This window comes from Podarcis liolepis, assembly GCF_965112155.1.
Source record: "Podarcis liolepis genome assembly, chromosome: 1".
NCBI classification, from domain to species: domain Eukaryota; kingdom Metazoa; phylum Chordata; class Lepidosauria; order Squamata; family Lacertidae; genus Podarcis; species Podarcis liolepis.
Window position 1 is genome coordinate 82,363,622 of NC_139554.1, and position 27,876 is coordinate 82,391,497.

At 47.6% G+C, this 27,876-nt stretch overlaps 1 protein-coding gene and 1 long non-coding RNA gene across 2 annotated transcripts; one reads left to right on the plus strand and one right to left on the minus strand.

The window, feature by feature from the left end:
- Positions 1-647: 647 nt before the first annotated feature.
- Positions 648-27,680, plus strand: SLC43A1 (solute carrier family 43 member 1). Its single transcript, XM_083500269.1, has 17 exons — positions 648-998; positions 5,048-5,175; positions 6,785-6,962; positions 9,059-9,251; positions 10,485-10,540; positions 10,975-11,051; positions 16,750-16,842; positions 17,632-17,765; positions 18,554-18,723; positions 20,364-20,510; positions 21,363-21,398; positions 22,697-22,835; positions 22,960-23,101; positions 23,224-23,297; positions 24,423-24,546; positions 25,947-26,807; positions 27,131-27,680. Exons 3-16 carry the CDS (start codon positions 6,809-6,811, stop codon positions 26,139-26,141), a joined length of 1,734 nt encoding a protein of 577 aa, XP_083356395.1. The 5' UTR covers positions 648-998; positions 5,048-5,175; positions 6,785-6,808; the 3' UTR covers positions 26,142-26,807; positions 27,131-27,680.
- LOC310705605 lies at positions 11,065-16,755 on the minus strand. The gene is made up of 3 exons (XR_014525403.1): positions 14,868-16,755; positions 13,694-13,867; positions 11,065-11,648 (listed from the first exon to the last, which is right to left on the minus strand). It is a non-coding gene; the product is annotated as an uncharacterized lncRNA (long non-coding RNA).
- Positions 27,681-27,876: the final 196 nt, after the last annotated feature.

The following is a 27,876-nucleotide window of genomic DNA, read 5'->3' on the forward strand; positions in this document are numbered from 1 at the left end:
GGTATACAGATAGACAAGGGTTGAATTTCTAAGCAAGCTTGTTCTGAAAAGCTTTTCAGTATTTACCTCTTATTTTTACTTTGAAAATACTTATTTCATATTTGCACACAGCAGCAAGGGATGCATATCTGCACCTGCAGTATGAAAAGTAATAGGCGTTAGTGCAAATTCTACTCCGCTGCTGCCCATAATAAAGAGCGGCAGGAGCAAAAGCGAGGTAGGTCAATATTATTTCCCCCATAGGGGAGAGAAGCGGGGACACACACACACACACGCTCACATAGCCACCCAGCGGTCCCAGCCCCATTGTGTGTGTGTGTGTACATACATATACATGCACATACATGGAGTCCCGACTCCGTAGCCTGGGGTAGTGGTGAATTCGAATCCTGCGCTTCTGCCCCTGGCTACAAAGCCAGTCCTCTAGCGCCAACAATATCCCAGCTGCTTCTTGTTCCAAAGCGAGAGAGGCGGGCGAGAAGCGCTTAGAACAAGAGGCTCTGTGTGTGCGCGCAGGCTGGGGCGACGATGCCCACGTGGAAAGTGTTGCGCTCCTTCTTTTCCTGGCCTGGGGCTCTTTTGCTCCACTTTCCCCGAGTCCCATGTTCTTTCCCCCCTCCTGACACGGAAACACAGAAACACACACACTCACTCCGATGGCCTTATAAAGTAACACGCGCCTCCGTCTCCCTCCCCCCGCCCTCCCCCGAAGGCCAACACTTCCTGCGCGGGCCGCCCGCTGCGCGCCCTCTCCGACCCTCCAGGCGCGCAACACGCTTGTTTCTCCGGGGCGGGCGGGACAAGCCACCCCGCGGCCGCCGCTGGCAAGACCCGCCAGCGCGGCGTGGCGCGTAATCTTCGCCGAGGTGGAGGGCAGGGCCAGGAGGAGATCCCCCCCTTCCAGCTCTCCACCCCTCCCGAGCGCAGCGCCGGCAACACCTCGCCAAGGAAGAGCAGGCGCGACTCCATTGCCGCCCGCCGGAGATCCGGCGCCCAGTGTGAGTGCCTCGACGGGCGGGAAAGGGGCGCGGGGTGGCGGGAAAGGGGCGCGGGGCGGCGAGTGGCCCGGGCGGGGCTCGCCCTGAAAGCCTCCTTTGTGGACTGCGCTCCGGTCTCCAAGCCGCTCGCCTGCCAGGCAGGGCTCTCCTTTCCACGTGGCAGCCGCTTCCTCTAGCCTGGGCTGGGAAAAACAAATAACTTCGGCCATGTGTTGATTTTGCCAGCCATAGATATTTTGGGTGTGCGGGAGGAGGGGGAAGCAGGGCCGGCCCGGGCCTGGCCGAAAGCTGGAAGAAAGAGGGGAGGGGGGGGGGGAGAAGCGAAGGGATCGCTTCAAGTGGGGATCGAGTCGCTGGAAAGTGCTGGGAGGGGGTCGTACTGAAACCAATGATCTCCCCCCTCACCTTCCTGATAGCTTCCAAAATGGGGTGGCTCCTTCTACATGGAGATAAGGATATTCTGATCGCTTCCCCTCCACCGCCCCCATTTCCAAGTCGACGGGCGTCCTGGAAGGGAATAAAGCGGCAGAATCTCCGGAGGGCACAGGGTACTCCTAGGGTATCTTCGGGCCCCCAATAGAATATTTGAAGGGGCTGGGACCCCCTAAATTTATGAGCATTGGCATTCAAATGGTGTTTGAGCACCGCATCTTGGGATCGATTATGCGAGGCGGGGTTTACAGACCCCCCCAATTTTTTATTCAAGTTGGCCCCCCCATACCGGAGGACTTTGCGGGGTTCATAAATGGGGGTAGGCGAGGTCACCGAGGAAATGGGACAGTCCCTGCAGTGCTTGAAACATATGTGGGTTTGCTTAGGATCATCTCCTTCCTACCTGTTGCGATGCCCCACTTTGCCCCTTTCCTTGTGGGTGGAGAGGCGACGGGGATCATGGTTTGGCTTCAGTGGGGCAGTGGCGGCGTGGGGGGTGGGCGGGCGGGTCGGCCAGGGCGCTGTGGGGAACTTAAGGACCCCCTTCCCCCAATCCGAGCACTGCCCTTTAGCAACAACTGTATTCCCTCTACTTAAATCCTAACAGATGTTCTTCCCTCTGCTCTTCTTCACACCTCCGGAGACTATACAGTTTCCTGGAGCAACTTTTTCCTCCTTTTTTGCCGTTAGGGCGCTCAGTCTGATGTTCCTCCCCGGAAATCGCATCTTCCTGGAAACTGCTGCCTTTTGTTCTCCTCCCCCAAACTTCAGCCCCTGGCACATGGGAACTTGCAGCTTTTCTTGTGCTGCTTGTCCCCCCCCCCCCAATGCAGATAGGACAGGCTCTCAGCTACAGAGAGGGACCCATTCCCAAGAGGGCTCCGCTAGACTGCTTGGTGTCTATTGGGCAGAAAGCCCAGTTGTGTTCCCCCCACAATAGTCATAATAACTGACACTCTGCTGGTGTGCAGTGCTGCCCAAATGCACTAGCCTGCCTCTTCTCAGACTCTCAGATCCCTGTGATGTCTGGAGAAGATGAAAACATTTCCATCCCAGGGCCAATTCTGGGTTGATGATGCCCAGCTAGAACCTGCCCCTCTCAAAAAACCCCAATACGTTCCACAGATTTCCCACCAGAATCTTCAACCCTTCTGTAGGGGAGATGGGGTCTATTGGACATCTTGCCCTCCTCTTCCTAATGGTCTTTCTTAAGGCCAAGTCACATTATTCCTTCTGTCTTGGTGGTGGAGAGTTTCTCATGCCCCCTCCCACCTTACCACTATCAGAGCCAAGAAATAGTTGTTTGAAGGTTTGTGCAGACATCTGAAGTAGCCACTTTGGGGCATGGCAAACCCATTCGCCGTGTACATGCTGTCATCCAGCTAGTGTGAGCGAGAGAGTGATAGCATGCATTGTGTTGATGCATCCTTGTTTTTAATGCACATGGATGTCTGACAGATTGGTGCCTGCCAGGCCAACATTTTAAATTGCAAGTTCCTTGCTGCAGTGACTAGTCTTTCCTTTCCCCTTTTGCTTATGTTGTGTGTGTATGCCTAAATATAGACTTCTAGAGAAGGTCGCTTCCAGGGTTTGAAATGAATGATGCAACTTTGTTTCGATGTTCTTACGTCTCACTATTTGTTTTTATTGTAACCTTGCGATGGTCAAATAACTTGTGGAACTTCTTTCCCCCTTCTGAAGTTTTTTCAGCTAGAGTGGCTTTGTGCAAAGGAGGACAGCAGCAGAACTTTGGCAGGACACACAGTGTTCAGAAAAGCTGAATCTATTGAAATCCCCTCTTCTGTTAGACATCTAGGAGCTTTGCCTTCCTTTGCAATTTGATCACCTTACCTTAAGGGGTGTGTGGAGCACAGGAAAGCAGGGAAACTTAGATGGGCAGCAGGAGATACAGGCACAGTAAACTGCGGGGAACTGTGAAGAGTCCAATAGCCTATTTCTCTCTCCAATGTTTATTTCAGCTCCCATCTTAGTTAATAAACACTGGTGCCCAGATGTCTTCCAGGTTTTCCTTTGCCTCCATAAAAAGAGAAGCTTTCTTTCTTGTAAAACGAAATTTCAGAATCTCTAGGGTGGATTCAGCTGAGTTGTTGCACTTGCAGGAACAACCGCAAGAACAAGTCACACTAGGGCAATGGGGCTGGCTCCCTCTGCAATGGGGCTCTGGGTGGTCTGGAGAAGAGGGGAAGATCATTCTGCCTGGCAAGCAGAAAGGCTTGTGCTAACAGAACAATTGCCTCCCCACAACTTTGAATTGAACAATAACATGCAACCCTATAGCAGATCAGAATATATCACAGCGATTTTTCTCTTAACGCTGCTGGAAGAGACAGGGGAAAAATATTTATTTATGTATTCTTTAGTTCTATAATTCATACCCTTTCCTTCTATAACAGGATGTAGTCAGAGGAAATAAGAGAATAAAGACATTGAAACGTACTTCCAGTCAAATGGCTCAGCCTTCTCACCTGTCTTTGTAAGCCAATTGTCTGAGGAAAAATTATGGGGCAGCAATAGAAACATTCCACCCTTGGAATTCATTTCTCTTTAGGGCAGGAGTGGGGAATCTTTTCCTACCAAGGGCCTGGAGTGGTTGGGGCCAGATAGCACAGGAGGTGATGCCAGACACGTACATAATCACATATCCTTAATGCACAAATGCACACATACATTGCTCCTCTGTTCCCTCTCTTTGGCTGACGTGTGCAGGTCAGCTGAGGAGCCGGGGGTGATGTTTTCCTCTCCTAATATGCGCACACACAGCCACTTGTAAGCAGACAGTCACACACATGCAACACACTTCATACACACACAGACCCCTTTTTTCCCCTGCTCAGCTCCCCTCTTCCTCAGCTGATCTGTGTGGAGTTTGTGTGCATGTGTTTGTGGAGTTATTTTTATTATGAAACTAATGCGCACAGTGACAGACACCAACTTGGATGGCTTTAAAAGTAAGTTAAGTAGGTTCATGAATGACAACCCTACCATGCCTACCATTCATGGTTCTATGTTCTCTTGCCACTGTCTGGGGCCTATGCCTCTGAGCACCTGCCAGTTGCTAGGAAGGGCACTGTATGAAGAGAATGCTTAACAAATTGGCCCTTGGGCTTGATTCAGTAGGGCTTTTCTGACGTCCTTAGCAACATCATGGTGCTGGGATGGGGATGAATCCTAAAGTTTAGAGTTTACCTACACTCACCTGGAATGTTCAGAATGTCTCAAAAAGACCACCTGTCCTCACCTCCTTGTCTCCTCTCATTTCTGTTGAATGGGACACCTTTTCAAAAAAAAATTCCACCATGTTCCCTGTGTTCGACAGCACATTGCCGTAACGGCAGCTTCCTTCAAGCACTTCAAGAAGCAGCTGCTTTCTGGCATTGTTTCCCAAAGGCAACATCTGTGTTTACGGCTCCTCTTTCTTTTGCTTCCATGCGAAATCTTGTGGTGGCCACATTTCCTTGGTCTTCTTTCTTCTTTTGGATCTATCAACACCCCGCCTCCATCCCCCTGATGTTGCTTGTTTACAAATGCTGCTGGGTTGAGTGTCTTTTCTGAATTCCATTGCCAAGCTGTTTGCTTCCCTTTCTACCTTGCCACAGGAAGCGTTAAGTCTTCTGGGAGCTCCGCTGTATCTGTCGAGCTTCAGAAGTCTCAGCCCCAAATGCTCAGAAGCAAAAGGCTGCCTTCAGGACTCGGGAGCCCAGCATAACACTTGGAGCCCTTACAAGTAAGGATAAGGTTCTGCGGTTGGGCAATTTGGCTGGGGCACTTGTAGTTCAGTCTCATGAGGGAGTCATGTTTTCAAGCTTTCATTTGCAGCTCCTGACACTTGAGCTTTCTGCTCGCTCATAGAACATTTTGACTGCATTTTACAGCAGCGCTTTATGGCAGGACAACGTTAGTATCCCCCCATTGTTTTAGATGGGGACTAAGATATAGCACGTTGCTTATGGCTGCTTTGGGAGTTCATGGCAGAGGGGAGGTCTTAGTCACACTCACATCATACATCTAAAGTACATGGCTTTCCCCCAAAGAATCCTAGGATCTGTAGCTTACTCCTCACAGAGCCCAGCATCCTTAACGAATGACAGTAGTTGGGATCCTTTGGGAAAAGCCATGCATTTTAAATGTATGGTGTTGTCATCCTGAAATAGAGGCCTCCTTGGTTCACAGCTAAAATATCACACAGATGTTCAAACTATGCTCAGTTCACATGTGTAGCTGGATTGCTGCCTACCCTTGATGTAAATATAATTAATTTAATATCTGTATGGAACTCATGAGCATCTATACACATGCTGCTGTTTGCAGACATGCAACTGAACATGTGGAAGTCCTCTCCTTATGGGTTTTAATTCCGTGTAGAACAACTACACAAGCCACCATGCTATTTTGTTTGCCCTGTCCCTCGTGTTCTGGATGGCTATATGTAAATCTTTTCCATTTCACATTTCTTCCTTTCTAAAAAGGGAGGGGGATTTCTCTCTTTCCCCAGGGAATTCTGGGAATTGTTGCCCTCAGGGGGGGTTTCCTAAGAACTCTCAGCACCCTTAATAAACAGCACTCCCCAGGAATTTTAGGGGGAAGCCATGACTGTGGTATGATACTGCTTTAAATGTAGAGCATATATAGGCTCTTAGAGCAGTCAGTGCTCTGCAGCAGAGAGTGGCTGGCAGATCTGCTATATGCTCTTGCAAGGAGGATGGGCTTGCAACTTTCTTTGTAGTTCTTACCCCTCTGAATGGCTGCTGTTGCCAGGCTCTCCTTCCCTCACATGGAGAGCCACAATGCAGCTGGTGATGCAGCTGACTCATCTGTGGGAGAGCTGGGAGAGCAGCCATTGGTCCTCTGGCTGATGGCTGGGCCAGGAAATGCACTTGTGACTTGGTGGGAATTGCATGCTCTCCCTCTCCTGTGCCTTACCCCTTCCTTATCTTAACCCTGCTAGCTGTCCCCATCCACTTTAATAATAATAATAATAATAATAATAATGCAGAATGGCTACCCCCACTGTGTAGTATTAACATGCAGACAGGATGTTGCATCAGGATTACTGCTAATATAGTGTGGAGAATAGAATATTTTGTTTTCCTCATGTCTGGATTTTTCAGTCCCTTCCTTTCTCCCTTTCTGAATCAGGACACAGCAGCTGTTGTTCTGCTTTGCACCTGTTTACTTTCCTGCGTCAAGATACATCCCTGGTCATAGTTGTCAGTGGGGTGGCAAACTGCACACTACTCCCCCATCTCTGCTTTGCTTCAGCGATGGCTGTTTTCCATGCCTCTGATAAGACTGCCAGGTGCGAGGAGTGACATCCACCTTCTTTTTCTTTTCAGCCTGGTCTCCTAGTCCAAGGGAAGATGGCGCCAAGCCTGCAGCAGGCGTACCAGCGGCGCTGGTGGATGGCCTGCACTGCAGTGGTGGAAAACCTCTTCTTCTCTGCCGTTCTGCTGGGCTGGGGCTCCTTGCTCATCATGCTCAAGCACGAAGGGTTCTACTCCCATATATGCATAGGTGAGACAGGGGAAATCCCAGGGCGCTGCTTGCACATTTATGGTGAGGGAGAGAGTGGGGTAAGGCAGATGAAGAACGTGGTAGGGGCTGGGCAGGGTGAATTTCAGAAAAGATCCTGAGCAGGAACCCTTGACCGATGGTTTCCAAAAAGCTCTGCAGAACCCCTTCCTCACACTCTGCTCTTTTGAGATCCCTAATCAATACAAGGCTGTTTCTAACCAGGTCAGACTTCTTCTGGCCGTGGGTCTTGGTTGGAGCAGAGTTTCTATGAACTAGCCTGATAGAGAATGTTGTACTGTGTGCAGTAGAAACTCTGGTGTGGATAAGAGACCAAGCAAAAGGACACATCCGCTTCAGCCTTGGTAGGGCTGGCATTCAACTGCCTCTAAGTTCTACCCTGACCTTTTGAGACTGCACATAATTTTCTTTTATTACTATTTTTTGTAAATTGTAATTTTTTTGTAAATTAGTTTTCAATTACTAAAATCCAATATAAATCACATTTTATCAATACCAAATTGCAATTCAAATTCAAATATCATTATAATTATTAAATTAAAAAGCCAATTGTACATTTTGTGTGACCCGCTGAGCGTGCTAGATTTCAAGGTAAAATAATTTTATTTCATCCTGCTTCCGATAAATCTTATTTAATCCAATTACATTCAGTCTTGATCTTAATCCCTTATTAACAGCTACAGAGTTTTTGACTTCCATTTGTATTAACACATCTAATGAATTTTGTTTCTGCAAAAGGAGTTCTGTATCCTTGCACACAATTTTCTTGATTGTAATCTGTTTCTGATACTGTATTTTTATATCATAAGCCACCCTGGGACCTCTTGGAAAAAGGTGGGTAAGAAATCAAATATGTACTGGCACTACCACTACTACAAGGATACCTAATTCATGTGTCTTCCCCACCCCACCCCACTCCCCGCATCAAGCATGTGGGGTTTGTGTGACTGACTGAAAGTCAAAGCAAAGTTGCATGTTAGACTTATCACATGGAGGCTGTTTGAGAGCTTCTAGACAATGCCATACTACTGATGCCATCATAGCACACAAAGTAGGACACCACATACATCCACATCATATTTTTTTATCCATATTTATTTAATCTATAACCTGTTCTTCTCAAAGGCGCCCAGGATGTCAGACACGGGAATGGTAATTTTTTTAAAAAAATTATTATTATTATTATTATTATTATTAACAATGAAAAACTGTTAAGAAACATTCTAAAAACAGTGAAAATCTTTCACAACCTGTGATCTCTGGGTTGCTGGGGACAGTATCTCCCTGCCATCAAATACCAGGGAGGGTTCTCTGCCAATGGGGAACCACCTCTGTAAAGGCCTTGTCATGGGTTCCCCCAAACTTGGCAGCCCTCTGGAGTTTCCCCACACTGAGGTCAAGTGGGTAGGGCTGGTGGGAGACATTTCACACCTTGTGGAAGCACAATATGGCAACTGCGGTTACCCATTAGGGCAGTAGTAGGCAGAAGCAATCACACAGAGGCTGTTTCAAACATTCTCCACATGATAAACATAGCCTATGGGCCTGTCTTGAAGTGAGAGTGCCTGGTTCCCTCCTACAGGCCTCAGGACAAGACACTTGTTCCCCTCCCAGGATGCTAATTTGCAAGCCACAGATGGCCATCTTATCTTACTATGGGGCAAAACTTTAGAAACACCTGCTCCCATTATAAATTGAAGTGATACCCTCCCTTCTCCAAGCCCTTGCCCCAGGGAACCACTTTCCCCTCACACTGATGCTTCCCGTGATTGCATATCTAAGGTAGATTCCTTCCCTTGACCACAGTGTAAAAGAGGGAAGTGACCACAGGGTAAAAGAGCATCAGACTGCACTGATGCTGGATCCCCAACCTTATTCCACCTCAGGCTCTGTTGCTCAACCTGCTGTGGAGCAACACAGATTCTGCATTTCCTCCAGCACATCAGGGAGGGGGAAGGGTAAGAAATGGGACCTCAGGGGTAGAGAGCAGTCTGCTCGCCCTAGGACACCGTGGGTGTGAAAGCGAGAGATAAGTCAGAGATAAGTCTCTGACCCAAGCTGCCCCTTTCTCTTCCTAGGTGCGAATGACACCAATGCCACTAATGGCTCAGCTGCGACTACCTCCTCTCACCCTTGGCCCAGCTGCGTGAAGCAGGAGGAGATGCTCAACCTGGGCTTCACCATTGGCTCCTTTTTACTGAGCGCGGCCACTTTGCCTCTGGGGATCCTCATGGACCGGCTTGGCCCCAGGCCACTGCGCCTGGTCGGCAGGTATGGATCAAAGATCGAGAAGAAGGAATGGGGAACCTTTCTTCAGCTGAAGGGCCTTTCTCCACCAACAGCATACAAATCAATATGGCTAACCTGATCCAAAACACCCACCCACTTCACTCACACACGAAAACAAAGATCACCACAGACAATCACAAACAAACAATCACACCCTAGGCCAACCCCAACCTCTCTCACCACCAAAGGAACACAAGTGAACAACACAAGCACGCTGACACCAAACTCTACATACATTAAGCATAATAGAAACTCTGCTACCCGACCCCACCCCCATCCATCTCCCCTCCCTCCACCCCCTTTCTTTTTTCTCCTTTTTTTCTTCTCCCCCTAATGCCTCAACAAATGAAACGGATTTGTAAAAATGTTACATGGGGGGGAAAAATACGAGGCATTACGCTTACACTGTAAAACAAGAAAACCCTTAATAATTTTTTTAAAAACAAACAAACTGAAGGGCCTTTCTGGACAATGATCTGAGGGCCACTTTCCAGGTGTGGGTGGGGCCAGTGGCAAAAGTGGGAGGAGCCAGTAATGTGCATTTTACCTTTGTATGGTAGGCGAGTTTCTAGACATGCCCCTTTCTCTTCTCTATCTGGACAAGCAAGAGGCATTAGCAGAGTTCAAGGACACATTCCAGCCAGGCAAAAGCACTTGGGGGTGAAGCAAGCCCAGGGAGGGCTGTGGCCTAGGGAAAATTTTGAAGACCAGATAGAAAGACCTAGAAGGCCAGATTTGGCCCCTGGGCCTGAAGTTCCCCACCCCTGGTCTAGAGACAGTGACAAATTTGCCCTGAGAGTGCTGGCAAGTGGGTTCTTGTTTCAAAGGGGTCTGGAATAGTAATAGTAATTTATTTATTTATACCCAGCCACTCTGGGAGGCTCCCAATAGAATAATAATAATAGCGATAAAACATCAAACATTACAAACTTCCCTAAACAGGGCTGCCTTCAGATATCTTCTAAAAGTCAGATAGTTGTTTATTTCCTTGACATCTGATGGGAGGGCGTTCCACAGGACGGGTGCCACCACCGAGAAGGCCCTCTGCCTGGTTCCCTGGAATGGCAAGGCGGGGTCCACTGGATAGGCCGCGGAGAAACTGAGAATGGGTTGTAGTTTGGGGGGATGGTTTTCAGACATGGTTGTGGGGCATCTCATTGAAGGCATGACTTAGCTTTGCATTGTTCTCATACGTCTGTCTTAATTTCTCTACAGTGCCAGCTTTGCTGTTTCCTGCGCTCTCATGGCCCTGGCAGCCTACAAACCACTGGGTAAGACTGGCCATGTGGCACTTTACTTTCAGTAGCAGTGTGGAGAATTCCCCCACCCTCCCTCCCTCCCTCCCTCCCACCAGCAAGGAGGATGGTTCTGCAGCAACACCCCTCTTGACCAACTCCCACAGTCCACCCTCCCCCTCCTGTTGTGCCTCCACAGTAGGCAGCATGTGGGCGTGAGCAATGGGGCTTGCAAAGGAGAGTTGCTGCAGAAGCCATGGCTGGATCCCCCTTTCTGGCTACAGAAACCTAAAGATGATGGGATGGTTCTTTAGGTTGCAGTCTGCTCCACCCCCTTCCCTTAGCAAACTCACTTGGTGCTCTCAAGCCCTATGGACTATGTCACTCCACTATTTTTAATGCCCCCATTCTTTGCAGCACCCCACTATCTCCTTTGTGCTCACCCCACATTTCTGTCCTCTTCCCGCTAGTTCTTTCCCCGCTGATTTTCCTTGGCCTTTCCCTGAATGGCTTTGGTGGGATCTGCCTGACCTTCACCTCCTTAACTGTAAGTATGGGGGAAACCGACATATTGGCCCTTTCACTGCATAAGGAGATGGGTGGCGATAGTAGGAGATACCGGAACAATATTCTTCACCCATATTCATTCCAAGGACGTTGGAGAGCTTCCCATGTGGCCTGAGTTCAAGATGAGTTTTAAGTCGGGGTGGGGGACCTGTAGTCCCCTGGGTGTTGCTGGGCTCCATCAGCCCCACCCAGCAGGACCAATGGACAGGAATGATAGGAGCTGTAGTTGAGCAATATCTGAAAGGTCACAGATTCCTCACCCCTCCTTTAGGGTCTGTCTTGTACTGGTCGCCTCTCTCCCATTTTCACAGTAGCTGAGAGGGGTGGGTTACAGTGCCAGAACAGTACAGCACCCCCCTCCTTCCCCGTCCTCCTTCAATAATACTGCCCCAAAAGCCAGATCTCAAAACCTACAGCGAAAAATAAATTGCACAGAATGACGTTGCAAATACATACAGTTTACAGTTTAAATATGTTTTTATTGAAAGATTTTTCATAGCTAACAAAAGCACATTCAGTGCCGCTGTTTTCAAATGGTAGAATCCTTCGTACAGGTCAGTTGCAGTCAGTTTGAGGCCTTTTATTATAGACAATGTGGGTTGAGGGAGAAAGAGAGGAGAGGAGAGGAGAGGAGAGAGAGAGAGAGAGAGAGAGAGAGAGAGAGAGAGAGAAATAAGGGGAAGGCGAGGGACACATTAAACTTTCATTCTTTACATAGTATATGAGTGGAGCTTTTTTGTCACCATCTTGGGGATAGGCAGTATGCAAACACATATGCACATTTATTGATCTGTATGATTTGGTTTAGGCTGGGATTTAGCTTCATCTATTGAAGAACACTTTTTTTAAAAAAAGCACTGTCCTCATTGAACTCAGACAAACCCCTTCCTCAACTTGATGCCCTCCAAATATTGCTGGACAACAATTCCCATCATCCCTGATCACTGGCCATGCTGGCTGGGGCTGATGGTAATTGCAGTCCAACAACATCCAGAGGGCGGCAGGTTGGGGAAACTGCAGATGATAACGGCGTAATTCCCCTGCCAGGGAGATCAATGAGAGCAGGGCTTCTGTCTCTTTAACCCTGGTGGAGAAGGGCAGCTTTGGGCACCTGTGGCTTTCCAAGCAGGGTGTGGTGTGCAAAAGTTGAACCTGCCAAAGGCTCCCTCTTTTGTACGGCTATTAAGCATACAGAAGCCCTATCCTTGTTTATAATTGGTTGTCCCAGGCGGCAGCTGCTACTTGTTTCCCAAGGAACAGGGTAACCAGCAGCAAGAAACGGGGACGCACACAATGATTGGCTCAGAGGCAAGGCGTGGCAGGGGCAGGGCACTGCACAGGACTGGCAGAGTGCCTATCTATACTTTGCAACAAGTATTGCTGCAGTCCTGTGTCAAGGCTGAGTATGTGGCTGCAGGAGTACTTAAGAGAGGGCAGAACCGGCCTCCTTGTCATTTGCATTTCTCACTGAGCTTCTTTGCATCACTTAGGAGTTATGTTTTTCTTCTTTGATGGCACCCGAGACCATTTTGATTTCTTTCATAATTTCCGATAACTTGAGGCAAGAACCTGGGTAACTGAAGTGCTGGGCCCCTCTCTCATTTCAAACACAGCTGCATACTTGCTCATATCTGAGCTTAGGCATCATCTTTTATTCTGAGCTAAATGTACTGCGTTCTGTGTATAAACACCTACTGGGAATCTCAGCCCCGCTCCTGCAGTTGAGGCTGCGAGGAACCCAGAAGGTGTGATTTTTACATGGGGACATCCTATATCCACTCTCAACCATCAGTTTACATCTGTGTCCACAGTCTGCTCTGTGAACACCAGAGACCCCACACTTCATGACACTGCCATGGTGCCAAAAACTAGACTAGATGCATGAATCCTCATGATATCTAAGAGGAGATACCAGAGATCTGCTGCTGCTGTTGTTTGTCGAGTTTCTGAGATCTGCATGTAAAAGCCATGATGATCCATGAAATCATAGAATGGAAATTTGGAGGTTAGCCTCTTTTGCTTAGAACTTTAAATTTTATATTAGTATTTATTTGTCAAATTTGCATACTGCCCTGCATCCAAAGATCACAGGGCTGAATGACAGATGAGACTTCTAAGAGCATGAGAAGATTCTTCTGGATCAGGCCAGTGGCCCATCTTGTCCAGCATCCTGTTCTCAAATCTTGTTGCCTGGATTTGAGCCCAAGAATCTTCTCCCCTCCTGTGGTTTCCAGCAACTGGCATTCTGAAACTTTTCTACCTCCAAATGGAGGCAGAGCAGAGCCGTCAGGGCTAATAGCCATTGAAAGTCCTCTTGCCTTTGTATAGTAAGCTATGTTCCAGCTATGCACAAGTCAGGGGTTGCTCTGCACACACACAAACACATCTCCCCAACCCCCATTCAGGCCACTGAGACGCATGCGCATTGTTCAAGGACATGTTCCAGCCAAGCAAAAGAACTCAAGGGGGTGAAGAGAAGGACCAATGACAAGTTTGGCCTGGGAAGAGTCCCAGGGGTCAGATAGAGAAGTTTCAACTGGCCCCTGGGCCTGTGGGAGGCTCATGTGTCTGAGCACTTTCCCATGGAATTAAATCTTTGTACACAGAAGACAAATGACTCACATCGTCTTCAGCCTCCTCTTTGTGTGGAGGACCATTAAATCATGCCACCTCCATCCGCATTTTGAGGTTGTACTGCCCAGAAACAGGCTTTTTTCTTCTTTCGCTGTATTTAAAAACAAGCGGGGAAAGCAAAGCTCGTCTGCTGTATGGGTGGGTTGGTGCAGGGAAGGACACCTACACACGATAAAAGCACGAAGAAATAAGTAGTCTCCCTTTGAGACCATAATTAAAAGCCCAGGTGTTTGTTTTCTACTAAATCTCTCCGTCCCGCTAGCTCTCTCACATGCCTTGTTTCTCTGCGCTGTGGTATAATTTGCGTGATTTATGATGGAAGTATTGGCAACAAGTTAATTTGAGAAAAATCCACCCTCGTAAAGCTCAGCAATTAAAGTGATGCAAATCTGTGCGGTGGAACTCAGCTCTGCAGGTTGAGACATCTCTCTGCTCTGCATGCGTGTCTTCTTTCCAAGCACAGAGAGTGTTCGTGTAAAATGTGAAGCCCCTTTTACTGGTTGCAAGAACATGCGCGTGTGCATGTGCAAGTCCACAACTTGTCTGTTTTGGCATAGGGCGTGTGTATTTCATTGTGTAATCCGTCTCCTGTTCAGGTATTGGGAGGGACATGCGTGCCTTCTCATTCCTGTTGTGTAAGATTCCAGGGAGTGCAAAGTTTTGAGGACAGAGCTCTGTGGTGACATGACCTGGGAGAGGTGACCAAAGACACCCTGTGCCTTTTAGAGCCATGTCAAAGAGGGCATGCTGTAGGCATCTCATCATCTGGGACTGAGAATTTACTGGAATTCCCTCTTATTATACTCTTTTTTTAAAGGCACATTAACCCTTTCCTCCTGTGCTACAGTCACCCTAGCACAAGGTTTCCCAAACTTGAGTCTCCAGCTGTTTTGGGACTACAACTCCCATCATCCCTAGCTAGGAGGGCCAGTAGTTGGGGGATGATGGGAGTTTTAGTCCAAAAACAGCTGGAGACCCAAGTCTGGGAAACCCTGTCTAGAAAAACCCATGTTGCAAGGTCCGTGTCATGGGTGGTGATCATGGTAGGAAGAGTGGCAGTCATCTCCCACAGTTTGTTTGTCCCTGTTGTGCCAAACCAATCTGTGCTGGCAGAAAGAAAGGGAATATGATATTGAGGATGGGGGATGGGGAGATATCTTACCTGGTGCTTACCTCACTCCCTTTGTGGTGGTGTTTGTGTGCATGCTCTGATTATTTCCAGTTCTTCCCAGAACACATAAGGAACAGCGCTTGCCTCACTATTAGATCACAGTGCCTTTTTGTGCCTTCTTGTACCCACAGGGTACATATACATAAACCAGGAAAGGGTAGTATCTGGCCAATCAGAAGGCTGGGTCGAGTGCCCCACCCGCTTCCCCCTTGCCTTTGGCAAGGGCATATGTTGAAGAGCTGGAGTGTGGCAGAGTCTCCCTGTGCGCCACTGTTTACCCAAGCAAAGTGCTTGGTTGGCAGCATGCCACAACCCCAGGGCTGTTGCAAAGGAAAAACAGGTGGATAACTAGAAGGTTCTCCCTCCAAGTACAAGCATATTTTCTTGGGAGTGGAGTACAAATAGCTCAGTGGATGTAAATGTTTGGCACTCGGAAGGTCCCAGGTCCAGCCTCTGACATCTCCAGTTGAAATGGTTCTAGTCATAGGGCTGGGAATTTTATCCCTGCCTGAGATATTGAATGGTCTTTGATGGGTCAACGGCCTGGCAGAATAAGGCGACACCATATGTTCAGTTATCTCTCTCTGGTGCTGGTGTAGCTTACATCTTACTAAGGACTCTGAGGGCCACAGCTGTTCTATACCCAACCTTGCATTTTTAAGATGCTGCAATCAATCTAGAAATTGGAGTTTCCCTTCCGGAACAGTAAACTAAATGGAAGCCAGGTTATTATTTCTCTTGCTCCCCACTGACTTATACACATTCCTACCTGGAGGTTTCTTAACTCTTCACAACACCTGAACTCCCCTCCTGATAAACAGGTGGCTTTTTTGGGTGTCTCTGAGATACCCAATAGTTTTACCAGCCTCTGCTCCAGTACCTTAAACAGCAGCTTGATTTGCAGAGATTAGAGGACAATAGTGTTTATCTGTTCTGCTCTTGGAAATTAGCCACATCTTTCTCTGCTTTGTTTTACTGTGGATTAGTAAATCTGGGCTAATGACTATCACTTCCTAGTTCTCCACTTGCAACAAACCACATGTATCCAGATCTTCTGCATGTACCCACATACCATTCATTTTCTTTCATGCATTCACCATCCATTTTATTTGTGTGTCGCTTTTACACACACACACACACACACACACACACACACACACACACCATGCTCAAAGTGGCTTACAACAAAGAAAGGGATGCATTTCAAACAAACATGATAAAAACAATATCATAGTAACATAGCAAAACAACATAGCAACAATTTCAAAACAAAAGCAGTTTCATAATAACATGGCAAACAGCAAATATAATAACATACCAAAAAACCACATTCCAAAACTGTAAATATAGCATTCCTTAAAGAACATGCAGCATTCAATAGCAAAAATGACAAGGGAACTTCACAATTTCCCCTTCATCCTAGAAACACCCCTCCCAAGATGAATTGAAAGAGCGAACTAAGCCCCACTATTTACCTTCTGTGCACTGAACTTGGTTAAAGTTGCAACACTTACCTGGGATTAAGCCCCCTTGAACTCTGTGAGAAATACTTCTAAGTAGGCATATGTAAGTTGGGCTATAACACATGTTGGATAATTAAGTTGTGATACATTTATGTAGAATGTGCCTAATCTGTAGTAAATGAAAGCTCAGAATGAGAGATGCAATGAGAATTTGGAAAATAAACAAGATTCCGGCCATTTGGTCCCTGGAGTGTGATAATCCTCCAGCACAGCCTTTGGAGCTTCCATGGTGTTCTGTGAAGTTCTTGAATAAGGCAGAAGGACTCTAGCAGCCCTACAGAAGAAGCCCTTGAATTGGAGTGGAAGCAGGACATTTCTGCTAATTGTTTTCTCCTTTTGTTTCTCCTTAGCTGCCCAACATGTTTGGACACCTGCGGTCCACCTTCATGGCCCTCATGATTGGCTCGTATGCTTCCTCTGCTGTTACATTTCCTGGGGTCAAGGTATGTAGCAAACCTGAATCACCCCAGCTGCCTAGGGTGGAGTGTCCCACTATTACTTAGGGCTTGAGGCAGCTCCCAGATCTATGCCTGTGCGCTTCTCTCCTGGCTGACAGAGCCTTACAGTTGATTCAGAGATAATATTTCCTCCATTAGACCTGTTAGGGGTATTGAAGGGAGGCATTAGGCGAGGCAGGGTAGAATCCAGGAGGCATTGGTTGAGGTCATACATAACACTAAACCTTGGCTTGCTTTTGTTCAACAATCCACAGGGTGTCTCTCACATGAGCAAACAAACCATGGCTTTCTTCTCTGATACTTGGTTCCCCCTCCCCAGCTGCTCTTGCCCTGTGCCTCTGTAGCTTGGCAAGTGTCTAGGGTGGGGTGGCCAAACAAACCATGGTTAAACAAAGGCTGTTGGGTTCAGACAGAACGCCACACTTAGTTAAAGCAAGCCATGGTTTCTAAACCAACAACAAACCATGGTTAGTGCTAGACTGGGTTTGATGCTCAAAGAAAGGACACTTTGGCTAAAACCAATCGTGGCTTAGTGTAGGGCAGCCAACGTGGTGCCCTCTAGATATTGCAGGCTGCAGCTCCAATCTTCTCTGACTGTCAGCCATGCTGGTTGGGGCTGATGGGAACTCTGTGTTCTCCAGGTGTTCTGGACTACCTGTTGGCTTCCCCCTTGATTCTACTTTGGGAGACTGCCCAAGCCCACCTGAGGCCTCCTCTGCCGCCCTCTCTCTTCTCCCACCCCTTCATTTCTGTCTCCTGTCCCGTTGCTGTTAGCTGATCTACGACAGCGGAGTTTCCTTCATCACCATTATGCTCGTCTGGTCAGGCCTGGCTTGCCTCATCTTCCTCAACTGCGTGATCAACTGGCCCCGTGAATCCTTCCCGGCTCCCGAAGAAGTCAGCTACATGTAAGCAGCAGCCGGTTCAGCCTTAACTGAGGAAGGTTGCTCCTGTTCCCGTCACCTGGGGCAGGCTGTCCCGTGGACAGAGAGAGCTGCTTTCTGTGAGGGAGTGGGGAGGTGGCTATCCCAAGAGCAGCAGCACTTTAGGTACGCTGAGTGGCCTTCTCTGTTTGGGCAAACTGGGCAGCTGGGTCTGGCAACCCTTTCTGATTTCCTAGGAAATGAGCACTGTGGGAAATTTAAAGGGTGGCTAAAACCAGCTGTCTGGTGCTGCTTGGAGTGCCAAGCCAGGAAAAAACAACCAAAACAGGCAGGACAGCAGCAGCAGCAGCAGTGGGCCCTGCCAGTCATGGCACATGGCCAAAGACGCCAGGTGCTGCTGCTGAACCCTGACCCTGAGACACTTCTACCACATATGCCTGTTTCCACTCTAAGCAGTCCACAATATCTGAGACTCAGTTTATCGCCCCCCTTCAGCCCAACGCAGCTCAAATTTGGACTTGGGCCCATTGAGCTCTCTCACTACTCCAGAGGCGGGCAGACATTAGGCTTGCGGGATCCACTTCATTTTCCACTAGAGCTGTGGCAGTGCATCCCATTTTGCCGCTTGAGGCGAAACCGGAAATGCTGCCTTTGCCTCTGCTGCTGGTGTAGAACTGGTATTGGCATTGGCAACAATTTCCCGTGAGACAAGATGGCGTCTATCATAGCACAACACTGAATTTCTCCCATAGGCTTTGCCCAATGTGGGGGGACAGCAAGCATGTAACGCTCCCTCCATGTCCTTGAGATAGGAAGAAGATCAAACTGAGCAGCTTAGCGCTCGACCACAAGGTGACGGGTGACCGGTTTTATGTGCACGTGACGGCCGTGGGGCAGCGGCTGAGCCAGAGAGCGCCACATCTCGATGGCCTCTATCCATCTGTGGAGGACCTGCACCGAAAGCCCGTGAAATCCTCTGATCGTGAGTGCCCCCTCATGACATCACCACAGCTCCCCAAGAAGGAAGGAAATCCCGGCTCCCCCGGCTTGTCAAACAAAGCCTGCGGTTTGGTTCGGCGCCCGTCTAGTGTTCCATAGCTTGCACACAAACACACACACAGATCTCTTGCAGGTCAAGGGGCTTCCTCGAGGCTTCCTGAGGGATGGGAAGTGTTAGAGATTTATTCCTGCAAAGCCTTGGGCCTCTTGTGACAGGCTCTGTTCCTGGCAGTGGCTGCAAGAGCTGGGAACAGGCCCTGGCATCTGGTTCCATCTATCGGCAGGAGCAAGCCATTGCCGTTTCCTTTTGACATCTGTCTCGCTCTTGTGAGGAAAAACAACTTCTAGGGAGTGGCTGGGCTTTCTCTGCCTGCATAATGTGAAGGAATTAAACTTGAGGAGGAGGTTACTCTAGTTCATAGCAGAAAACAGGGCTGAAGCCCTTTCCTGAGTCCATCCTTTTTTTAAAATAAAAAAACCCTTTCCTGTATTCAGGCATGATACACTAAGTACACACTGTCCCCTTAAAGAGTCTCACCTCCCATCCCATAAGCCAGATGAATTGCCTGCTGCAGGCTGGAGTTAAGAGTCCTGCCGGGGAGATGTATATAGCCTTGTAAATAATCCAATGGAAGTTGCCAGCAACTGTGTTGAGCCTGAATTCAAAAGGTAAAGGTTTTACCAAAAAAGCCACCCCCTTCTTGTTCTCTAACAAGGCATAATATACAAACCTGAGTCTCAGAAGTGCTTCCATCTCTACTAAAGCTCACCTTTTTCCAGAGCTGAAATGATAGTGAAGCTAGTGCTCTTCCATGAGAGCTGGAGACTAATCTTTCCCATCATCTTTTTTGGTGTTTGCCACCTGCAGGGCTGTTCAGATGAAACATCCTATGCCTTCAACGATGATGGACAGGGAGCAGGATTGCCCTGTTAGCCCAGCCAGTGTGCTCCATGTTGGTGCATGAGGATGGGCAGCAAGTGGAAAATCCCACATCCCCATATACTTCAAGCAGGTGGCTCTGTGGTCTAAACCACCGAGCCTCTTGGGCTTGCCGATCGAAAGGTCAGAGGTTCGAATCCCCACAATGGGGTGGACTCCCATAGTTCTGTCTCAGCTCCTGCCAACCTTGCAGTTCAAAAGCATACCAGTGCAAGTAGATAAATAGGTACCGCTGCGGCAGGAAGGTAAAAGGCCTTTCAGTGTGCTCTGGTTTCCATCACGGTGTTCCGTTGCACCGGAAGTGGTTTAGTCATGCTGGCCTCATGACCCAGAAAACTGTCTGTGGACAAACACTGGCTCCCTCAACCTGAAGCAAGATGAGCGCCACACCACATAGTCACCTTTGACTGGACTTAACCGTCCAGGGGTTATTTACCTTTTTAACTTTACCTTAAGTGAACACAAAATTTTGCTCTGCTTTGTCCATCTGCACAGCTTTATTAGGTCCTTCTGGCTGCTGTGCCACACCAACCCTCTAAATTAGGAAGGGGAACCTACAAATGATTGGCCCCACAGGCCCCAGCCCAGCATAGCCAGTGGCAGGGCTTGTTGGTGTTGCAGTCCAGGGAAACTTGAAGTTTTCTCCATTCCTGATCTGTATTCCGTGCTCTGTTTGTCTCCAGGTGCCACCCCCTTCCGCCGCAGCGTCTGCTCCCCCATCTTTCTGTGGAGTCTCTTCACCATGGGCATGACCCAGCTGCGTGTCATCTTCTACATGGCTGCCATGAACAAGATGCTGGAGTTCCAAGTGACAGGTGGCCAGGACCCTGGTGAGGACTGATAGGGGAAAGATTTCCCAGCTGCCAAAGGACACCTGGAAGCAAAGGAGAAAAAGATGGGAGCTGGGGGAGAATAAACAACATAGGAGACTGGGAGAAGTATTGCTTGCAGGGTGACCTACATAATAATTGTGTAGAGTTTCCAGGGGAGTGAATCTGGGTCTGTTGGGACAAGGTCCTGGTCCAATTACTGTGATGCAGTCTTGTTCTTTCCTTCCTATTTTCTTGGGCATTCCAGTGTCAGCTGCTATATGAAGCTGCTAAGTCTGAGTCAGCGTCAGACTCACCTGAGGCTTTTGGGCTCTGATAATCTGTGCCACCATCTGGAACTACATTGGCATCAGGATTATCACCACCAATAACACTTGCCTCCCTCTTAACTTTCTTTGCCCCTTTTGCACCATCATCACAAATGGGATGGCACTGAAAAACACCAACTCTGTCCCATTGTGGATTGTCATCAATACTCCTGGTCAGCCTTATGGTTTTCGTGTCTGTGATCAGAACACGATAAGACCCTTTCTCATAACCTAGGAAAATACCATGTTCTCCACGCTTGCTCAGTTTGTCACCTTGCGAGGTGTGCACCCAAACCTCCGAACCAAAAATTTTAAAATGCTTTACACATGGCTTTCTTCCGTGAAGCATCTCATATGGGGTGCAATTTACACTAGACTGGTACCTCCTGTTATACACATGACAGAAAAACGAAAGAGCTTCAGCCCAAAAGGGATTGGGCAGCCCCGAATCATGTAACAGTGTTCTGATTCCTTGCTGCAGGGTTTGGTTTACTCTCTCACATAAACCATTCTGCCATGGGAGGGGTGAAATCTCCTCATCCAGTTCCCGAAGAGTTGGCGGATGAAGCTGAGGAAACAGGTAGGAACCCTCATGTGAGATGAGCCTAGTGCAGACCTCTCCATGTATGTATGCGGTAAACAAGCCCTCTGTTCATCGCTCTGCCTGCCCAGGCTTTGAGTTGGTTGGGAACTTCCATTTCCTAGGAAACAAAGCCTAGACAAGGGATCCCAAGTATCCTTTTAAAATCTCAAAGCCGCCTCCCTGCAACCATAAAATGGTTCTCAGCCTGCTTTGGAAAATTTAATAAGTCCAAGTAGCAATTTTTCACAGTGGCAAGTTATGAGTGCTGATGGAGCAGAACTGGCCTATCTTGACTGATAACCAGAGCTGCCTCTGCAGCTGCTGTTATTAATAAATGAATTACTTTTTACATGTGTCTCAAAGCAACTTACAAACAAACCATAAGAACAGCTAAAAATAATTTTGAAAATGGTATGAAACAACAACTGGAGCAATACAAAATGAACACCTAAGGCAAGAAACCTTTTCTTCTAGCTGGAAAAGCTTGTCAGAGCAAAAATGTCTTCAGTTGTTTCTGGAAAGTACAGATAGTGCTGTATCTCCACAGGGATGCTGTTCCACAAAACAAGGGATAGCCACACTGAAAGCCCTGCTCTGAGTTACTTTACTATGGGGCAAGCTTCTGATATTTTTGGCACTTTAAGGAGAAATTCTCCGGCTGAAGGCACTGCCCTTCTGGGTATATAAGGGATAAGACAGTTTCTCAAGTAACCTGGTGCTGAGCTGTATACAAAATGGAGAGACTGGAAATGGGAAAAAGTAAGTTTTATACTGGGTTTCTGGTCCTTTGTCCAACATAGCAGGTGATGTTAGGAGCTGTAGGAGCTGTTGAGTGGTAGTTTATTGGTTTACAATTTTGTTTTGTTCTTTTTATCTTTTGATTATTAGCTGCTTAGGATGGGCTCTTTGCCCCAAATAGTGGCCTAGAAACAGTTTTAAATAAAAAAAGCTTACCTGGGGAAAGTGAGGGCCAGACTGGATTAGCTGAGAGAAATAGAATGGGAAGCAGGGACAAAGAGGAAAGGATGAAATGTGGAGTGGTGAATTCATGCTGTGTGGACAGCCTAGACCAAAGCATTTCCCCATGGCAATTGGTAAATACTTCCCACACCATCTGCACTGGGTGCAAAGGATTATTATTTCTCCTGTGTTTGTTCTACCCTGCCTCCAGCAAGTTCAGAGTGGTTCAGAGTAGGGCCTCTCAGATGGCAATCTAACCACTGCTGGTTAGCTTCAGGTGAAGAAGTCTTTCGGACTGCTCTCTCATTCCTACCCCCTTTCTTTTTGCTGGGCAGTTGGCTTCTACTCCTCCATCTTTGGTGTCATGCAGTTACTGTGCCTTCTCACCTGTCCCTTCATTGGCTACGTGATGGACTGGCGCATGAAGGACTGTGTGGATGCACCAGGGAACGTCAACAGCGCTGGATCGGCAAGGTGAGAGTCACCATTCTCCTAATTTCAAAAGCAGAATCGGTACGAAGACCAAACCTGAATGCTCTCGGTGTGAGGATGTTGACGCAGTCACAGGGGGCTGACCGTTCTCTTTTTTTCTCCTTAGGACCGAGACAAAAGGAAAGCCAGCCAAAGTTCGCTACTGTAAAATCCAGAAGCTCACCAATGCTATTCGTGCCTTTGTCATCACCAACCTACTGCTGGTGGGATTTGGTACCACTTGCCTGATCAACAATCTCCCTCTCCAGGTAACTTCTGCCCCACTTCTCATTTCACCCATGATGCCCCTTGGCATATGGCCTCCCCCTGACCCTGCCCTTCATTGAATCAGCCCAGTGTGGCCTCCTTCATTTTGTTTCTTTCTCCACAGTATGTGACCTTCATCTTTCACACCATGGTGCGTGGTTTTTTCCATTCTGCCTGTGGAGGTCTCTATGCCGCTGTGTGAGTTATGCCACTGTGTGGAGCGCCCTTTGCCCTCCCAGCTTCAGAGTGGGACCAAGATTATGGTCAGCACCAGCTTCCCCCCAACCTGGTGCCTTGCCCTCCTGATGTAGTTGAACTCCCATCAGCCCCAGCTAGCATGGTCAGGAGGGAGGAGAACTTGCATTGTGCTTCTTACGCTACACCAGGGATATGGAAATCTCAGGCCAAAGAAGGCCTCTTATCAAACTCTTTCAAATGTGGATACACCCTGATTTGGGTCTAGTTTTAGTTCCCCCTCCCAAAGCTATGTGGCTAGAGCACAAGGCATGGGGAGAGTTCCACAGGAGGTGGAGGAAGCAGGAGAGGCAGCCAAGTGTGCTCCTTTCCCCTTCCTAGTAGCAGTTTCCGTTTTGGAGCTGCAAAGCAAGACCATACAGGTGGGAGAGAGGGAGGGCCCTGTGTGTGTTTGCATTCTGGTAGGGTTGTCTGCCACTCCAAAATCTCATGCTGTGACACCTGCGTGAAGAGCAGCTCTGCTCTCTGGCTCTACTCATTGGCTGACAGGCAAAGAGAGCTGGAAGGGAGGAGGAGGAGGAGGAGGAGATGCCCTATCGGCTGGCTTTCCCCTTTTCTTTATCTCTAGTTATCTTTTTTTCTAAAGGCAGCATATCTTCCCTAACAGTTAACAGTTTGAGGAGGGGGAAAGGAGCAGCAATAAAGAGGCAGTTTATATTTGCGTTTCTGTTGCCAAACCTTAAAGCGGTTCCTGCTTTTCAGTAAAAGCTGTTGTTCATGTCACTACTAACTTTGTCCATTCACACATTCTTTTCCTCTTCCTGTTCATAGATAGACATCTTTATGTGTTTCACATGTCCTTGCTCGGCCTCTGCCAATCTGGTGCCGTCCAGATGTTTTGTACCGCAATACTTTTGGGGGGATTTAAAACCCAAAGCAATCTGGAGGGAACCAGCTTGGCAAAGGCTGCTTTAAAATATGGATAGATTTTTATATCTATTGAGCAGCTGATCCACTTCCCAGATATCTGGAAGGTGTGTGCAATGGGTCTTGGGAGTGGGGGAGGGTTGTTACCAGCTTCTGCGGCATTTTGAGACTCACCCTCTGTATGCAATTTCTGGTTGCCAGGTATCCGTCCAATCACTTTGGCACATTGACCGGTCTACAGTCCTTGATCAGTGCTGTATTTGCTCTCCTCCAACAGCCACTCTTCATGGCTATGGTGGGACCACTACAAGGTGATCCCTTTTGGGTGAGTTATGGCTTCTTGGGATGAAGACTGAGGTTGCTTTTTAAGAGGGATCGCAGTGAACTTTTCACTTGCAGTGTGGATCCGGTCAGGGCCAGATTTAGGTTTGATGAGGCCCTAAGCTACCGAAGGTATTGGGGCCCTTTATATGTCCAGCTGTCCTCTCTCAACAACAAATTGTCACTGTTTCTTGTGTTGAATATATGCTATATGGTAATTTATGGAGCTAATAGGTGTCTAAAGCCATTTGCACATAACAAATAGGAGCCTACACAACACAAAACACTGTTGCTGTATGTAGTTTTTTTATCTTATATATTGGAAATGTACATTCAGTTTTCCCCCCTTTAAATTTTTTGGGGGCCCCCAACCCAAGAGAGTGGGGCCCTAAGCTATAGCTTGTTTAGCTTATATGTATATCCAGCACTGGATCTGATTTATACTCGTGCACTTCTTTTAACAAAGAAACAAGCACCAGCATTTGTGCATTCACCCCAGATCTTGCAAAAAAGAAAAGAAAAGATTTGCTAACATTTTAAAAACAGTTACAAAACTACCCTGCCAGTGTGGAGAGGTTGGTAATGTCACATGTGCTGAGCAATAGGTGCCTGCTGCAGCCAGCTTTGTGCTCTGGCCCTTTCTCTAGCATGCTTGTGCAGTGCGGGGAAAGGAGCAATCACAGGATGGTTGGCTGAGTGGGCATGTGCCTGCGCATCATTACATTGGCTTCCAGTAGGTTTCTGAGCTCAGTTCAAAGTTTTGGTGTTGACCTTTAAAGCCCTAAACGACCTCAGCCCAGTATTCCCGAAGGAGCGTCTCCACCCCCATTGTTCAGCCCGGACACTGAGGTCCAGGTCCGAGGGCTTTCTGGCGGTTCCCTCACTGTGAGAAGCGAAGTTACAGGGAACCAGGCAGAGGGCCTTCTCGGTGGTGGTGCCCACCCTGTGGAATGCCCTCCCATCAGATGTCAAGGAAATAAACAACTATCTGATTTTTAGAAGACATCTAAATACAGCCCTGCTTAGGGCAAGTTTTTAATGTTTGATCACATTATTATTATTATTGTTGTGAGCTGCCCAGAGTGGCTGGGGAAACCCAGCCAAATGGGAAGGGTATAAATAATATATTATTATTATTATTATTATTATTATTATTATTATTATTATTACATGTGGAAGCAGCAGGATGCATCCTTCTAATTCATTAAAGGGAGGATATTAAAAGTTTCTGTTCACTTGACTTCCTTTTCTGAGTTGGGACTTTACAGTGAAGACAGTATCCCACTTTAAGGGCAGGCCAGGAGGTGGAGGCAGCGTTTTCTCTGCCCCTCATCAGCATTTAGCATAAGTGTACATCACTGGGTCTGCACTCCCGTTCCTGATTCTCCTTGCCCTTCTCCCCAGGTGAACCTTCCCCTCCTCATCTTCTCTTTTGTGGGCTTCCTGCTTCCCAGCTACCTCTACTTCTACCGCCGCAGGCTCCTCCAGGAACAGGCAGCCAAAGAAGGGATTCCAGATCAGGCGAACGGTGCCCAGATGAAACTCCAGGACAATGCAGCCACCAATGGCTTGTTGAGCAAGGATGCCACCACTGTATAAGCCAGGGACAGGGAAGGTGGGGAGCTGGTGGGTGACAGAGAACAGAATGTGGAATCCGAGTGCTGAGCAGATGGAGTGAGACGCTATTAGAGAGGGGAGGGGGAAATACTGTGACAATTTTATATTTGGGAACTATGAAAATAACCGAGGTGCTTTTAAATCTCAACAAATGCCTATCTATATTTATGTCTATATTTTATATATATCTATATACAGAAAGAGAACTCTATTTTTTTTGCAGAGTATTTTAAACGGCCCTAAAACTTTTTAAATAGATGCTAGGGCAGTGAGCATTAGAGGACTAGAATAGTTTCGAGAAAGGTCTCTCTCTTGCTGACAGGTACCAGGTCATGGTGTCTATGTCTAGTTCACACCGCTTAGCCAGCACTTTCCAATCATAGTCTCAACGTTCTGAGGCTGTGCTGCCAAATTACCCTTTTCAGTTCCCTCCTCTCTGCCATGGTGGTTATTGCAGATGCAATCAAGGGATGAATGAAGCCAGCCTTCCCCAGATTGGCACCCCCCCCAGATGTTTTGGATTTCAATCCTAATTGACCTCATTTGTGGATCTGGAGGGCGTTAAACTGAGGAAGGCTGAATTAACGCACACAGATATCTGTCCAATTTTAATGCTCTTTTCTCTCTCAACTGACTCTCATGAGTCCAGTGGCGTAGTGTGGGTTGTCAGCACCCGGGGCAAGGCAAGTACCGTATTTTTTGCACCATAACACTCACTTTTTTCCTCCTAAAAAGTAAGGGGAAATGTCTGTGCGTGTTATGGAGGGAATGCCTACGGGTGGCATGCCTACGGATTTTCCTCCTCTAAAAACTATGTGCGTGTTATGGTCAGGTGCGTGTTATAGAGCGAAAAATACGGTAATTTGCGCCCCCTAACCCGTGGATTTGCGCCCCCTAACCCTAACCCCCAGATGTTGCGCCCGGTGCGGCCAGCCCCCCCCCGCACCCCCCACGCTACGCCACTGCATGAGTCAAAGATGTTTCCTCAGCTTCCTTGTATTCTGGCAGCTGCTGTTGGGGATTCAATATTGGGGCATCATTTTACAGCTGACACTGCAAGTCCCTCTCTCCAATCTCCTAATCCCACACCAAGCTTTATGAAAACAAGCTTATCTTGTCCTGAGACTAAACTCCGCTGGCCTCTTGAATGCTATGTGTCTCTCTACGGGTTTGGACCTTCTCTTCACAGCAGTTATGACAAGATGTGGAAATTACAGAACTGGTTCTGGATTACTCTGGGGAGGATGTTAATGTAACAGGATTTGTAATAGAGGAGAACAAGAATGTAATTTTTAATGACTTTCAACTGAATTATATCCTAGCAAGAGCAACTGTAGCAGTGCTTTCTAGAGGCTGGATTTCAGGTATTATACCAGGTATATTGCCAGACTCCAACAAAAAGACTTATTTATTTATATTTAAATTTCTAGTGTTGCCTTTCTACCAAAAATTGTCCTCAACGTGGCTTACAGCAAGACAATCAATCAACAATAAAACGAAACCGGTTTTGGTTCGATTTTATTACTAGCAGTAGTTAAGCTTCTTACAAATCACTCAAAGCAAGATACAGTAAAATACGCCATACAATATATGAAACACAAAGTAATTTAAACCAAAGCACAACATGAGGTAATCAAATCATAAAAGCAATACCTCCATCCCTTAACATAACCACCACAGACCGCCGCCAGAGGAAAATAGAGAGCGAGAAAGTGTG